Here is a 17,603-nt window from a genome sequence, read left to right as displayed (position 1 = left end):
TGTGCAAGGCCATTAGAATTGCTAGTTCTGGTTCCTCTGGGAGGCATATGGTAGAAACAGAAGACAGTTTGGTGAAGCTTTCCGAGTCTTGCTGCTATCTGATCCCTCTAATACTGAGGAAATGGTTTCTTACTGTTTTGCAGACCTGGAAGAATGAATCCACAGAATGTGACCTCATTGTCCCTACTCAGGATTCTAGTTTGCTCACTTCAGTCAAGGTGCCTTAAACTTTTCTAAAAGTCAAGAACAGTCTGGAAATACATATATTCTCCATATCAACTTCTCAGAGCAAAAATCAAAGAAATGGGCACAAGACCGGCTCAATGTTTTTTATGAATGATTGATAATATTAATTTGAAGACTATTTCTTACATATTATACATCCATTTGTAGAGGGAGTAAAAGGTTATAGACACCACTAAGACATACCTGCTTTTTCTTCTAGCATTTTCAGTTTGTCTTTTTAAAAAACTTAATCCTTTGTTCTGTTTGAAATCTTTCAATTGTGAAATATTTCAGGACTGATATTAAATGTGACTAACACTAAGCCAAATACCTATGTGCCCAATACCCAGCTTATGAAATAAAATATTATAAAAATAGTCATAGGTCTTGTTTTTGCACGCTTTTTGGTGAGGAAGATTGGCCCTGAGCTAACATCTGTTGCCAAGCTTCCTCTTTTTTGTCTCCCAAAAGCCCCAGTACATAGTTCTATATCCTAGTTATAAGTCATTCTAGTTCTTCTATGTGGGAGGCTGCCACAGCATGGCTTGATGAGCGGTGTGTAGGTCTATGCCGAGGATCCGAACCAGCGAACCCCAGGCCGTGGAAGTGGAGAGCATGAACTTAACCACTCGGCCATGGGGATGGCCCCCTATAGGTCTCTTTTTATACCTAATCACATTCCTCTTTCTCCCAGCTTCCCCAGAAGTAACCACTATTCTGAATTTAGAATTTATCCTTCTTGTGCTTTTCTTTGTACTTTTACTACATCTGTATGTATCTGTTATCAATATGTAGTATTTTTGAGATTTGGGGTTCTAGCAATGATGGGGTAAACACAACTGGATTAAAAAGAAAACAACAAGACTTATCCTCCCACCACACACAACTAAGAAACCGGACAAAACATACAGTGGTTTCCAGATATTAGACAACAGTCAGTGAAAGATAATGATCTCTGAGAGAAATGAAACAAAAGATGTGAGCCATATTATTGCCCCAGCTTACAGCCTGGAGAGAATTTTTAGGCTATGTGCAGGCAGGAAGTACCCAAACGGAGCCTGCTGGTTCCAGGAGCTAAAGATACAGAGCTCATACAAGGAAATCTTATGAGCATTTATGGGATGAAGTATGAGAGAAGACAGATCTGCGCAGGAAGAGCTCCAAATGAGTACTGATCAATGCAGGTGTGTGAGGAAACTACTCAAGGCCAGTGAAAGACCATGAGAAAGATTCAAGTATAGCCATCCCAGAACTCACACAGGGCTGGTAATACTCTATATTCCCACTAGCCAAATAAAAAAAACCTCCTAATACAAGGACATTCTCAAGAGGGTATCACATCAGTGTTGGGACCAAATTAGTCCTATACTAAAAGTTGTACTGGATCCACCTAACAAAGCAAGAAAGCAAGCCTCAAAATGGCAGAGTTGATTACAAATGGCTTAACTGAATCTCAAAACAAAGCCTGAAAATATTTTAGAAAAAAAATACAGAAACTCCAACAACTAAGAAAATAAAATTCACACTATGTGGCACTTGACAAAAAAAAATTACCAGATATGCAAGAGACAGGAAAATAAGACCTAAAATGAAAAGAAAAATCAATCGATATGAACAGACCCAGAGATGACAGAAATAGTTGGCAAGAATGTTTAAACACTTAGTATAAATATAGTTCATATGTTCAAGAAGGATGAAAGATGAGCATTTTAAGGAGATATGGAAGATGTAAAAGAAATCTATTCCTCAGCAATATGAATTTACTTAACACTACTGAATTGTGCTACACTCATAAATGGTTAAGATGGTATATTTTATATTTTTAGCATGGTAAAAGAACCTTTGTTAATCTAAAAGGAAACAAACAAAACAAACCACAAATAAACATCTAGAAGTGAAAATACAATGTCTGAGAAGAAAAACAGTATGGTTAAAATTATCAACAGGTTAGACACTGTAGAAGAAGATTAATGAACTTAAAGACAACAGAAATCATCTAAAATGAGAGAGAGGAAAGATTGGAAAAAACTAAACATCAGCGAGCTATAGAAAAACATCATGTGCCCTAATACAGATATAACTGCACTCCCAAAAAGGAGGAGACGGATAGGACTGAAAATTTTGAAGGACTGACGGATGAAATTTTTCCAAACTTAATGAAAACCATAAACTCATATTTCCAAGAAGCTCAATGAACCCCAAGCAGAAGAAACAAAGAAAACTACACCAATGCACATCATAATCGTATTGCTTAAAATCAGTGATAAGGAAAAAACGTAAAAGCAGCCCAAAAAAAGACACGTGTACAGAAGAAAAATGAGAATTACAGCAGACTTCTCACTGGATTGAATGAAAGCCAGAAGACAACGGAGCAACACCTTTAAAGAGCTGAAAGAAAAATAATGGTTGCCCAGAATTCTATATCCAGTAAACATACATTTCAGAAATGAAAATGAAATAAATACTATTTCAGACATATCAAAGCTAAAATTCATCACCAGCAGCCCAGTATTATAATACATATTAAAGAAAATCCTCCAGACAGAAGGAAAATGACACCAACTATAATTCTGGATATACACAAGGAAATAAAGAGCACTGGAAACGCAAAGTTTGTGAGTAAATACAAAATACACTTTTCCCTAATTTTTAAACATCTTTAAAACATTACTGACCGGTTAAAACAAAAATGTAACAATGCATGTGGGGTTACTAATATATGTAGAAATAAAATGTATATCCACAATAACCTAAAATCTAGGAAAGGTGAAATGAAAGTAAACTATTGTAATGAGCTTATACTATACATGAAGGATAATAATATGATCAGAAGGTAGAGCGCAATAAGTGGAAGATGTCTAATATAAACCCTAAAACAACTTATAAAATAAAGAAAACAAAGAGTACAGATAACATGAAAAGAATATTGACTTATTCCTAACAAGTCAATAAAGGAGATTAAATGGAATTAGAAAATGTAAAATTTTCTGCCTTCTAAAAGAAGGCAGAAAAAAAATACAAAGAGATCACAAATAAGAGAGAGAATGAATAAATAGCACAATGGTACATTTAACCACTTTAATCACAACAACCAGTAATCATTTTAACTGTGAATGCTGTAAAAAAAAATCAAAAGGCAGAGATTTTTGAAACAGGAAAAGATAGAGACTGTCATGAAAAGGTAGAGACTGTCAAATTGTACGGAAAAGAACAACAACACTAAATACATATTCACCTAATGACAGAACTTCAAGATACATAAAACAGAAAATGATAAAATTAAAAGAACTGCACCAATCCACAATTATAGCCACTATTATAGATGTCAATACCCTTCTCTCAATAAATGACAAATGAAGTAGACAGAAAAATCAGTAAAGGAAGACCCGAATAACTCTATCAACCAACATTCTACCTAACATTTTTCCCAAATACAACTGGATCACTGACCAAGATAGACTGTAAGATTGGCCGTAAAGAAAGTCTCAATAAATGTAAAAGAATTCAAATAATAAAAACTATGCTTTCTGGCCACAATGGTATTACATTAGAAACTAACAACAAGCCAAAGCAATCTCGAGAAAAACCAACAAAGCTGGAGGTATCACAATCTCTGAATTCAAAACATACTACAAAACTACAGTAATCACAACAGCATGGTACTGGTACAAAACACACACACAGCTCAATGGAACAGAACTGAGAGTCCAGAAATAAAACCACACATTTACGGACAGCTAATTTTCGACAAAGGAGCTAAGTACAGACAATAGAGAAAGGAAAGTCTCTTCAATAAATGGTGTTGGCAAAACTGGACAGCCACAGGCAAAAGAATGAAAGTAGACTATTATCTTACACCATACACAAAAATCAACTCAAAATGGATTAAAGAGATGAATGTAAGACATGAAACCATAATACTCCTAGCTGAAAACATAGCCAGTATGCTCTTCAACATTAGTCTTCGCAGTATCTTTTTGAATACCATGTCTCCTCAGGCACTGGAAACAAAGAAAAAAATTAACAAACGGGACTACATCAAACTAAAAGTCTTCCCCATCAACAAAATGAAAAGACAATCCACCAACTAGGAGAAAGTATTTGCAAGTCATATATCCAATAAGGGGTTAATTTCCAAAATATATAAAGAACTCACACAACTCAACAACAACAAAACAAACAATCCAATCAAAAAATGGGCAGAGGATATGAACAGACATTTTTCCAAAGAAGATTTACAGATGGCCAACAGGCACATGAAAAGATGTTCAGGGGACGGCCCATTGGCACAGCGGTTAAGTTCACACCTTCCACTTTGGCAACCTGGGGTCTCCAGTTCAGATCCCGGGGGCAGACCTACACAATGCTTCTCAAGCCATGCTCTGGCAGGCATCCCACATAAAATAGAGGAAGATGGGCACGGATGTTAGCTCAGGGCCAGTCTTCCTCGGCAAAAAAAGGAGGATTGGCAGCAGAAGTTAGCTCAGGGCTAATCTTCTCCAAAAAGGAAAGAAAAGAAAAGATGCTCAACATCACTGATAATTAGAGAAATGCAAACCAAAGCTACAATGAGATATCACCTCACATCCATTGGAATGGCTATTACTAAAATGACATGAAATAACAAGAGTTGCAGAGGATGTGGAGAAAAGGGGAGCCTCATATACTGCTCGTGGGAATGCAAACTGCTACAGCCGCTACGGAAAACAGTATGGGGATTTCTCAAAATATTAAGAATAGAACTACCATACAATCCAGCTATTCCACTTCGGGGTAGATATCCAAAGAAGACGAAAACACTAATTTGAAAAGATACATGTACCCCTATGTTCATTGCAGCATTATTCACAATAGCCACAACCGGGAAGCAACCTAAGTGCCCATCAACAGATGATGGATAAAGATGTGGTATATGCACACAATGGAATACGACCCAGCCATAAAAAAGACGAAATTGTGCCATTTGAGACAACACGGATGGACCTTGAGGGTATTATGCTAAGTGAAATGTTAGACAGAGAAGGACAAATACTGTATGATTTCACTCATGTGGAATATAAACAAACAAACACACAAACACACAGAAACAGAGAACAGATTGGTGGTTACCAAAGGGGAAGAGGGTGGGGGAAGGCCAAAAGGGGTAAAGGGGCACATATATATGGTGACAGACGGAAACTAGACTTTTGGTGGTGGACATGATGTAACTTATACAGAAGCTGAAATATAATGATGTACACCTGAAATTTACACAATATTAAAAACCAACGTGACCTCAATTACAAAAATTTTCAAACTCAGAGAAAACAGTATTTGAAAGAGAACTGAGGGGCTGGCCCCGTGGCCGAGTGGTTAAGATCACACGCTCCGCTGCAGGCGGCCCAGTGTTTCGTTGGTTTGAATCCTGGGCGCGGACTGGGCACTGCTCATCAAACCACGCTGAGGCAGCGTCCCACACGCCACAACTAGAAGGACCCACAACGAAGAATATACAACTATGTACCAGGGGGCTTTGGGGAGAAAAAGGAAAAAAATAAAATCTTAAAAAAGATAACTGAAAAATCCGCATATATATGGAATCTAAACGTATTTCTAAATAACTCATGCATCAAAGAAGAAATCCCAGAAGAAATTTTAAAATATTTTGAATAGAATGGAAATGAAAGCATGACATATCAAAATTTGTGGGGTATACCCAGGCAGTTCTTAGAGGAAAATTTATAGCATTAAAAACTCAGAAGAGAAGAGAAGAAAATTCTCAAAACTATGGTTAAAGCTTAAGAAGCCAGAAAAAGAAGAGCAAAGTAAACCCAAATAAGTAGGAAAAAAGTAAATGAAAGGAAGAAATCAATAAAAATAAAAAACAACCAAAAATGACAAAAAGAGAGAAAACCAATTAAACCAAAAACGATTTGTCTGAGATCAATAAAACTGACAAATCTCAAGCAAGTCCAATAAGGATAAAAAAGAGAAAAGACACAAATAAATAATATCAGGAAAGAGAGAGAAGACATCACTACAGAACCTTCAAACATTAAAAGTGATATGGGAATAGAGTAGACAATTTTACGCCAACAAACTAATGACTTAGATTGAATAGACAAATTCCTTGAAAGACACAAACTAGCCAAGTTGACTCAAGAAGTAATAGAGACAGGACTTCCAGAATGGTGGTATAAGGAGCTCGGCAGAACATTTCCCCATGAAACGATCATTTAAATGATCAAAATTGGAGCCAGCCTGTGGCACAGTGGTTAAGTTCGCACATTGCACTTTGGCGGCCCGGGGTTCGCCGCTTCGGATCCTGGGTGTGGACATGGCACCACTTGGCAAGCCATGCTGTGGTAGGCATCCCACACATAAAGTAGAGCAAGATGGGCACAGACGTTAGCTCAGGGCCAGTCTTCCTCAGCAAAAAAAGAGGAGGATTGGCAGCAGATGTTAGCTCAGGGCTAATCTTCCTCAAAAAAAAAATGGTAAAAATTATTATTATTTTTAAATTTAAATTTTCTGGAAATTGTCCTAATGGCATACAGCAAATTAAAAAACATTTACTCAGGAAAATCTAGTAAATCTGGGTAAGAACAGCAAGTCTGTGCCATTTGAGCCATGTCCCACTCCTACCTCCACCCCTCCTACAAGTCGGAGTGATCCAGCTTTACAAGAAAATGAGACCCTCTCTCTCCTCTTAGCTCGCAGTCTAGGGTGAGAGTTTCTCCCTGGGAGAGCAGGCTGCTGCAGTCTCTAACGTTCTCAGCTTCATGTTGCAGAAGTTCTATTCCAGGCAAATGTAGCCAAGAGGACTGGGGCTCTGTTACCCCAAGTAGCCCCTACTTGGAAGGTGGACCTCTACCACAGGTAGGAGCAGGTTGAAAACACTGGGCCCTGAGCACCCACACCCCAGCTTGCTGACAGGATGCAGGTTCCATACCAGGAAGTATGTCACGGGCTGAAGTGTGTTCCTGAAAAATTCGTATGTTGAAGTCCTAACTCCCAGTACCTCATAATGTGATTGTATTTGGAGAAAAGGTCTTTAATGAGGTCATTAGGATGGGCTCTAATCCAATATGACTGGCGTCCAAACAAGAAGAAGAAATTTGGACAAAGACTCGTCTAAAGGGAAGACCTCGTGAAGACACAGGGAGAAGACGGTAACCTACAAACCACGGAGAGAGGCCTCAGAAGAAACAGCTCTGCCCACAACTTGATCTTGGACTCCTCACCTCCAGAACTGTGAAAAAATTAATTTCCGTAGTTTAAGCCCCCCAGTCTGTGGTAATTTGTTAAGGCAGCCCTAGCAAACTAATACAGATTTTGGTACCAGGATGTAGGGTGCTGCTGTAACAGATACTTAAAATTGTGGAAGTGGCTTTAGAACTGGGGAATGGGTAGAGGCTGGAAGAGTTCTGAGGTGCAAGTTAGAAAAAGAAACCAAAATTGAAGATTTGAAAGTTCTCAACCTATCTACATTACAAAAAAATGAGAAAATCTGTTCTGGAGAGAACATCAAGGGTGTGGCTGGACAATCACTCACTAAAGGAGCCCAACAATAAATCTGAACCGAAAGATGGACAAACCCGAAAACTTAAACACAGACTGATGGAGATTATGCAATCTGAGGAGCAGAGAGAAAAAAGAATGAGGAAAAATGAACAGAGCCTTAGAGAATTGTGGAACACCATTAGGCACACCAACCTATGTGTAATGGAAGTAACAGAAGGAGAGGAGAGAGAGAAAAGAGCAGAAAAATATTGACTATGTAGTGATCGAAAACTTCCCAAATATGATAAAAACAATATATATCCCTGAAGCTCAACAAACTCTAAGTCGGAGAAATGAAAGGAGGGCTACACCAAGACGCATCATGGTCAGATGTTGAAAGCTGAAAGTATATATCCAAAGGAATTCAAAGCAGGGACTCAAACAGATATTTTTATGCCAATGTTCATTGAAGCATTATTCACTAAAACCAAAAGGTGAAAACAATCCAAGTGTCCATCCACAGATGAAAGGATAAGCAAAACGTAGAGTATATGTACAAAGGTATATTATTCAATGATAAAAAGGAATAAAGATCTGATACATGACACAACATGGATGAACACTGAAAACATTATGCTAAATGAAATAAGCCATGCAAATGGACAAATACTGTATGAATCCACTGATATGAAGTATCTAGAATAGGCAAATTCATAGAAATAGAAAGTAGATTAGACATAACCAGGGGTTAGAGAGAGGGTAGGGTGGAGACTTATTGCTTAACAATTACAGACTTTCTGTTGGGGGTGATGAAAAAGTTTTGAAAACAGTGGTGAAGGTTGCACAACATTTTGAATGGAATTAGTGCTACTGAATTGTACACTTAAAAATGGTTAAAATGACAAATTTTATGTTGAATATATTTTACCACAATTTTAAAAAATCAATAATGTAATATATCGAAACCCACTGAATTGTACACTTGTAATGGGTGAGTGGTATGGTATGTAAATTATATCTCAATAAAGCTGTTTTTTACCCTTAATAAAAAGATATAAAGAACATAACTAGCTTTATGCCTACTAAGGAAATTGATTTCCACTTCAGGCCTAGATGACTTTATGGCTGAATTCTACTAAACATTTTTTTTCGAACTTTACAGAAGTATAATTGACAATAAAAATTGCATGTACTTAAGGTGTACAATGCAAACCGTTGATATACACATACATTGTGAAATGATTATTACAGTCAAGTTAACTAACACATCCATCACAGTTACTTTTTTGTTGTGTGTGGTGAGAACACTTCAGATCTACTGTCTTGGGGCTGGCCCAGTGGCATAGCAGTTAAGTTTGCGTGCTCTGCTTTAGCGGCCCAGGGTTCACCGGTTCGGATCCTGGGCACGGACATGGGAACCACTTATCAAGCCATGCTGTGGCAGGCGTCCCACATGTAAAGTAGAGGAAGATGGGCACATATGTCAGCTAAGGGCCAATCTTCCTCAGCAAAAAGAGGAAGATTGGTGGCAGATGCTAGCTCAGAGCTAATCTTCCTCAAACAAAACTACTCTCTTAAAAAATTTCAAGTATACAATACAGTATCATTAACTATAATCACTATGCTGTACAATAGGACCCAAAGGTTATTTGTCTTATAACTACAAGTTTGTACCCTTTGACAAGCATTTCCCTATTCCCCCCCCACCTTCTTCCAAACATCCCAGGAGGGAGTATACCAGTTCTACGCAAAATCTTCCAGACTTTTAAAGAGGAAGGAATACTGTCCAACTCACTTTATGTAGCCAACATTATCCTGATACCAAAACCAGATAAAGACATTACAAGAAAAAAGAACTATAAACCAATATCCCTCATGAAAATAGATGGAAAAATTCTTCACAATTTTTGAACAAACAACTTATCATGAATTGAGTGAAAAAACAAAATATATCATGACCAAGTGGGGTTTAACCCAGGAATGCAAAGTTGACTTAATGTTAAAATCAATTAATATAGTTTACCATATCAACAAACTAAAGAAAAAATAATCATTTTAATATATATATAAAAACATTCGATGCACAAAGATTCATTCAGTACAATAACTCTCAACAAACAAGGAATAAAAGGGAATTCTTTCCACCTGATAAAGAGTATCTACAAAAACCCTACAGTTGACATTATATTTCAGGATGCAAGACTGAATGCTTTTACCCTAAGATCTGGAATGAAGCAACAATGTTTACCTACCACTTCTATTGGAGGTCCTAGACAGTACCGTAAGGCAAAAGAAAAAATCAAACATGCAGATTGGAAAAGAAGTAAAACTGTCTTTATTTTCAAGTGCATAATTGTCTAAGAAAACCCTGAGGAATCTACAAATAAAAGCTACTAGAACTTTTAAGTGAGTCTAGCAACATTGCAGATACGAGGTCAATATGCAAAAATTAGTTACATTTCTATGTCTAGCAAGAAATGGTCAAACTGAAATTTAAAGTACCATTTTCAATAACGTAAACATGGATTTTCTAGGAATAAATTTGAGAAAAGATATTCAGGACTATACACTGAGAAGTGTAAAACATTGCTGACAGAAATCCAAGATTACCTTAATAAATGGAGAGAGATACTGGTTCATGGATCGGAAGACTCAGTTGTCATTTTTCCTCAAATTGACCTGTAGATTTGAGAGAATCTCAATGAAAATCTCAATAGGTTCTTTTGAAGAAATACATTAGTCAACCCTAAAATGAATATGGAACTACAAAGGATATAGAATAGCCAAAACAACTTGGAAATAGAAGAGCAAAGTAGAAGGACTAAAACTACTTGATTCCAAGCTTATCATAAAGAGACAGTAATCCAGACAACGTGGTATTGGAATAGTCACAGGCCAGCGGAACACCATAGAGAGTTCAGAAGTAGACTCACAAATTTATGGACAATAGATTTTTAAAGTAACAGTTTTATTAAGATATAATTCACATACAATACAATTCACGCATTTTAAATGTACGATTAAACGGTTTTTCGTATATTCAGAGAGTTGCGCAACCATCATTACTATTTAATTTTAGAAAATTTAGGTCACCCACAAAAGAAACCCTGTATCAATTAGCAGTCACTCCCCATTTCCTCCTGAATCCTCCTACCCTGGCCCTAGGCAGCCACCAATCTACTTTCTGTTTCAATGGACTCGCCTATTCTAGACATTTCACATAAATGGTATCATACAATATGTGGTCTTTTGTGACTGGATTCTTCACTTAGTTTAATGCTTTCAATGTTGTAGCATGTATCATTTCTTTTCCTTGCTTAGTAATATTTCATTGTATGGATATACCACCTTTTGGTTATTTATTCATGAGTTGATGGACATTTGCTTCCCCTTTGGGGCTTTTACAAATCATTCTGCTATGAGCATTTGTTTACAAGTTTTTGCGAGGACATACGTTTTCAGTTATCTTGGTTATATACTTGGGAGTGAAATTGCTGGGTAACTTTATGCTTAACCTTTTGAAGAACTGCCAGACTTTGGAAAATATCCCAAGCAGTTGCACTATTTTACATTCCCAACAGCATGAATGTTCCAATTTTTCTACACCCTAGCCAACACTTACCTGTCTTTGGTGATTATGGCCATCCAAGCAGATGTGAAGTGGTATCTCATTTGGTTTTAATTTGCATTTCCCTATTAGTTAATTATGTTGAGTATTTTTTCATGTGTTTATTGGCCATTTGTATATCTTCTTTGGAGAAATGTCTATTCAAATCTGAGAAACCATTGCCTAATCCAAGGTCACAAAGATTTAAATCTACGTAGTCTTGTAAGAGTTTATAGGTTTAGCTCTTGCATTTAGCTCTTTGATCCATTTGAGTAAATTTTTGTATATGGTATGAGATAGCTGTACAACTTCATTCTTTTTATGTGGCTATCCTGTGGACAAATGATTTTTGACAAAGAAGCCAAGAGAATTCAAAGAGGAAATGATCATCTTTTCAATAAATGGTGATAGGAAACTGGAGAGCCATACGCAAAAAAAGGTCTTAATCGTTGTTTCACACCATATGGAAGTATTAGTTCAAAATGGATCATAATAAGTGTCTAAATATAAGAGCCAAAATTATAAATTTTCTAGAAGAAAATATAGGAGAAAATCTTAGTGATGTTGGGTTAAGCAAAAATTTCTTAAATAAAGCATAAACTAAAATAAAAGGCATAAACTATAAAAGAAAAGTCAATAAATTTGACTTCATGAAAATTAAAAATTTTTGTTCCTTAAAAGACACATAAGAAAATAGACGATCCAGCCACAGATTGAGAGAAAGTGTTTTCAAAACACGTATCTGACAAAGTAACTGTATCTAGAATAGACATAAAATTCTTACAACTCAATAATAATAAGAGAATCCAGTTTATCACATGGGCAAAAGATTTGATCAGATGTTTAAACTAACTATTTTGGAAAACATTTTGGCAGGTTCTTAAACAGTCAAGACTTCACCTTCCAGTTGATTCAGTACTCCCACTCCTAGAGAAATGTGAACATACATGCACATGAAAACTTGTACAAGATTCTTTATAGCAGCTTTATTTGTAATAGCCCCAAACCGCAAGCAACTCAAAAGCCCATCAGCGGGGGAACAGATAAACAAATTGCGTTATATCTATATAATGGGTGCTACTTAGCAATAAAAGAAATGACAGCTGATACAACAACATGGATGAATCTCTAAACAGTGATGCTGAGAGAAAGAAGTGTTAGAAAATGCAAACAAATCTATTGTGACAAAATAATCAGAGGTCTCCTGGGGATGGGGCACAGAGGGAAGAGACAGGGATAGACTACAAAGGAGCAAGAGAAGTTTTGTGTGTGATGGATATGTTCCTTATTTTGATCGTGGTTATAGTTTGAGTAGTATATAACAAGACAAAACTTATCAAATTGTACACTTTAGGTATGTGCAGTTCATTGTACATCACATATCTTAAAACATCGGAAAGAAACAATATATGGTACTTTAATGTGTTTTCACATATAAATGAATTTATCCGTTTTCTTGTTGATGAGTGTCTAGGTTGTTCTCAGTTTTCAATTTAGAAAGAGCGCTGCAGTTAATATTCTTATATGTCTCTCTGTGTACGTACATGTGAGGGTTTCCAAAGTAGGCCCCCAGAGTAGAGTTGCTGGGTCATAGCTATGCACATCTGCCACTTTACTGGATCTTCCCAAATTGTTCTTCAGGGTCATTCCCTTTTATACCACACACCATTAGCAGTGTACGCAATTTAAGCTTGTTCCACTCTTTCCAATATCATGGATCTAAAGTAATAAATTGTTTTAATTTGTACTTCTTTAATTATTAGAAAAGTTGGGCACTTCCTTGTAAATGCTAGTCATTTGAATTTCTGGATACTGACTAAAATTTGGTGGGAGGAATAATGGAGGAACCACCTGAATTTTCTCCCAAATGTAGCCAATTACTTTAATATCATTTGCTGAAAAATTATCATTTTCCACTGATTTGAAATGCCACCTCTAATATGTACTTATTTCTCCCGTGTGCTTTTTTTTTTTTCCTGGAGTTTTAATTCTGTTCTAGAAATAAATCTGAGTAACTAAGGGCATTCAGTAAATGACCTGATCTGCTTATCCTTTCCTACATTGGTAATTTACTCTTGCAATTTTTGTAATTCTAGATGATGTTGATGAGGAGGAAAAAAATTTTTTCCTTTACTTTCTCAGGTTCAATAACTGGGGTCTTGCAAATTGAACTGACAAAAGACAGATTAACAGGAGAAAAAGGTTTATTTCATATGCATATGGTGGAGGGGCCTCAGAAATGACATGAAAATCCTAAAGAGGCAGACTGTTACCATTTTCACAAAGGGAAATAAATTTGTGAAGAAATGACAAGACAAAGGAAAAGAGGTTTGAGCTTCTAAGGGTGGTAAATTGTGAGGAGGTAAATATAGGGGGAAACTAAGGAAAGATAAAGGTTATTTATTAAAATTTGTTTGTGCAGGCTCATGTTGGTGCCGATTTTCTGTCTTCTTCATAGCCATAAAACTCCCTTAGGAGAAGAGACTTATGGCAGCCCTCAGCTTTTAGAAGTTTCTGCTCTTAGTCAGATAAAGAATCTCCAAGAAGGCTTCTTTCTGTATCTGTTGATTCTCAATGGCCTTACCTCAAAATAATCCATATGGCATATTTTGGGTGGTGCATTCTAATCCCCTTCAATAAACTGCCAATTACTCTATTTCTTTTTTAACATTCCTGGATACTCCTACATGTTTATGAATTTTAGAATTAGTTTTTAAGATTAAAAGAATTTCCAGAACTAAAAGAAACAACTGGGTTCAAGCAGAACAAGAATTAATAACCTGGGACTGAATAAGCTGAGAAGGATAGTTACAATTTTTACGACTTCTTGTTTGAAACATTTCTGGTTCTTTGGTGTTTTGTTTTTCCAGATTTAAGGAAACTTTTTCTCTTAAGCTACCTATGATTTACAATTGGTAAAGTATACCTTTGTAAACAAAGAGGAAACATTTACTTTTTCTCCCTGTATGATCCCTCCAGAATTTAGAAACTCAAGTGTTCTTTTCATGGCAATACAGTAAGTTACTTGCATAATTTCAATAAGAATCTGTTCTCCTTCTAACAGGGTACAATTGAAAACATTGGCTATGTTACCAAGGCTTTGACTGGAATGTCATAGTTGAGAGAGAGATGCATAGATTCAGACATGACCAGACAGCTGTAAGGAACTGCCTGAAACTTGGCTCGGCTTCCTGGCCTCAGAGGCTTTGAAAGAGTCAAATCTGAGATTCCTTATAAAAAGTTCCAGCAAAGCAGTCTTAAAAGAGCTTATGTGGTCAATCACCATTCTTGCTACACTCATGTAAATAATCAGGCCAAGTTTAATACAAACAAATTAGTTTTACTGTGATTATCTTTGGTAAAAAATGGGGTAATTGTAGAGAGAAAAATTATGTTTGCACCTTTGTAGATATTTAGATTCTAACCCTGTTAATTGTCTTTGAGGTTTTGTTATATACCTGTAAACTGAACTGGATCCTAAATTCTTCTAATTTTCTCAAATATCTGGCTACCACTCTCCAACCGAATGTTTCCTATTTCCTCCCATCCTTCTGATTTGGAATCACTGAGACCAAAGACTGTCCTTGAATCTCCTTGGAAAGGAATATACTAGGTCTTCCTCCCGACCCAGATGGCAGCCAAACCTCCAGGACTTAAACCTTGGCTACACATCTCACAGTGGAAGAAAGCTCCTCCTGACCTCTGGTCCTTTACAAACACTGAAGACCTCTGAATCAAACTGATGAGCAGGAGAAGCAGCTGACATTGACGTAGACTGCTTCCACCCAAGACACCAGATCAAGATTTCCCATTTTAACTAAACATGAAACACTGTCTTCCTCTCTTTCTTTCCTTTACTCTGGCATTGGCCTGGCAAGATAATGCCACCATCATATCTCCCAAGCCATTACTAAGGGAGAGCAACCTTTCAGACAGCTGGATTCATCATCAAAAACTCCAATCTGTTCATGATGCTGGAACCCATGAACAATGCCACCTGAGCAGTAATGGTTTACGCCCCAACAGGATTTAATTTCATCGGTGGTGGTGATCATTCTCCTTGGACCTATAAATGCTTAGATGGCTAACACATAACTGGGCAATGCCCCTTAGGTTATCTAACTGTGCCACTCAACTGTTCTCAAATAGGCTAAGACACTTCATTGGTCAACTCCCCTAATCATCCAATTCGAAAAGACCTGCCAGGAGGCCTTCATGATTCAGGATGTGCTTCTTTCGGCAGGTCCCTACTTCCTTTGTTAGGAGTGAGTACAAATGAGGCTGTGATCAGAAATCCCTCCTTAACTCTTGAAAGTATTGCAGAATTCGCTGCTAAAGCAATAGCTGCCCAATGAAAATCTCTAGACTCTCAGCTCAAAGTAGTTCTTGATAATATGACAGCCCTTGATCATTTGTTAGCTGAGCAAGGATGTGTCTGTGCTGTGGCCACCACCCGCTGCACCTGGATTAACACTTCTGGGGAAGCTGAAATTTAGTTACATAAAATCACTGAGTGCGCCACTTGGCTTAAAAAGGTGACTCCTTCAACAGAGTATTTCTTTCACTTATTGGATTTTGATTGGTTTGGGTCTTGGGGACCATGGCTCTGAAGTGCACTCCAGACATGGGAATTATCCTACCAGTAACAGTCATAGTAATCTCCCTGATGCACCGTATTCTCTCAAAAGCTTTAAATGCGTGTTTGCAGCTGCTAACCATCAAGCAAATGAATGTGAAGTCGTGACCTGTGAATACCACAGGATTCGGCAGAAAACCTCATGACCTGTGACTATAACACGGAGAAACAGTAAAAGCTGCGAGACCAACAGAGCGGTAGCTGAGAGTGGCACTAATGCCTTAAATTTTGATCACATCTTTCAAGTTATGCTAAGAGTCTCACGCAAAGGGGGAGAACTGTTAAAAAAGAAAAAACAGGAACAAAATGGTGTCACTTGTGCTAAGTCCCACATCAATAAATCAAGACTTAATTGCACTTTCAGTCTCTCACAGGAATGTGACCTTTAACTAGTCAATCTGGAATTACCTGGTCGGCATGAGTGAGTAATCTGCCTCATAGATCCCCACACTACTCTTCCCCAAAGGAAGGTGATCTTGCCCGAATCTGCTCTTTGCTAGAAACTTCCTTTATTCCGTCCCTTCTGCCCCTAACAGCCTTCCACTTTGCATAGCTCCTTGGACCTCCCTTCTATTTGCTAGCTGGGATGCTGCTCAATTCATGAATTGTTGAATAGAGCCAATTCGATCTTCAAATTTACTCAGTTGGCTTTTGCTTTAAACACCTTAGCATCATCATCCTCTGAAAATAATGCTAATTTTGTCTTTTTTCTATTACTATATTTCTTTCTTTCTCTTATCTGGGGGACAAAGAGATTAATTAGAACACTAAGGTTCCTTAGAGGATGTAAGACTTCGGTGAATCTTGCAGGAATAGCAGCATTTGGACTGGCTAAGAGGGGAGGATGACAGAAATATAGCCACGCATTGCTCAATGATGGGGATACATTCTGAGAAATGTGTTAGGCAGTTTCATCATTGAGCGTACTTACACAATTCATCATAGAGTGTACTCACACAAACCTAGATGGTATAGACTACTACACACCTAGGCTATATGGTACTAATCTTACGGGACCACCCTCCTATATGCCCTCCGTCCTTGACCCAAACGCTGTTATGCTGTGCATGTCTCTAGATAAAATTGAGCTGTCCTACTCCCAACTAACGGAAGTCAGTTGATAGAACCGCTGGTGGCACCTGGAACTCTACATATTACATCACAGAAAAACTCAGACTAGTAGTGTCTTGGAACATGTTTTGTTCATAGTAAGTGTGAAAATAAAGGAAAACCTCTTTTAAAATGGAGTCATGAAACCCTGAAGGGGGACCTCTCACGTACATACCACTCACTGCTGCCTGCCTAACTGGCAGGAAGATGGACGATAAGAATTATTTTAACCAGGCCTATTTGTATAAAATTCTCTCAGTCCCAACTTCTTATCCGTGATGATAAGAATGTAACTTTTCTGCTGGTGCAACGGAGGACATCTTCACCTAGGAATTTCATCTCCTGCTTTTAAGAAAAGGAAGGAAGATCCGTCCCTGCCGCAGCGACAACGCATTGTCACAACCTTACACTCTTGTTCTTCTCCAATGAACTTTTATTCTAAATAACCCTCCTTAATTTCCTCCTAACACCTAATAAAAACTAACTTTCCCCTTGTCTCTTCCAACTTGCCTATGGTTCACCATAGTTTGCACGTCCAGAATT

The 17,603-nt window shown here is 37.4% G+C and overlaps 2 protein-coding genes across 3 annotated transcripts in view; one reads left to right on the top strand and one right to left on the bottom strand.

The window, feature by feature from the left end:
* Positions 1-602, top strand: part of LOC138922338 (uncharacterized) — a 59,296-nt gene extending 58,694 nt beyond the window's left edge. For both annotated transcript variants that reach the window (XR_011435424.1, XR_011435425.1), the window contains one exon: positions 144-602. The gene's annotated coding sequence lies outside the window, so the exon portion shown is untranslated. The remainder of the gene's footprint in view (positions 1-143) is intronic.
* Positions 1-17,603, bottom strand: part of LOC138922337 (large ribosomal subunit protein uL15m-like) — a 79,114-nt gene that overhangs the window by 21,737 nt on the left and 39,774 nt on the right. The window contains 1 exon segment of the mRNA XM_070259073.1: positions 10,318-10,386. Coding sequence (XP_070115174.1) covers positions 10,318-10,347 — 30 coding nt within the window. The 5' untranslated portion in view covers positions 10,348-10,386.

This window comes from Equus caballus, unplaced genomic scaffold (assembly GCF_041296265.1).
Source record: "Equus caballus isolate H_3958 breed thoroughbred unplaced genomic scaffold, TB-T2T haplotype2-0000769, whole genome shotgun sequence".
Taxonomy (NCBI): Eukaryota; Metazoa; Chordata; class Mammalia; order Perissodactyla; family Equidae; genus Equus; species Equus caballus.
The sequence above is the reverse complement of the archived record's forward strand: the minus strand, read 5'-3'. Positions and strand labels throughout refer to the sequence as shown.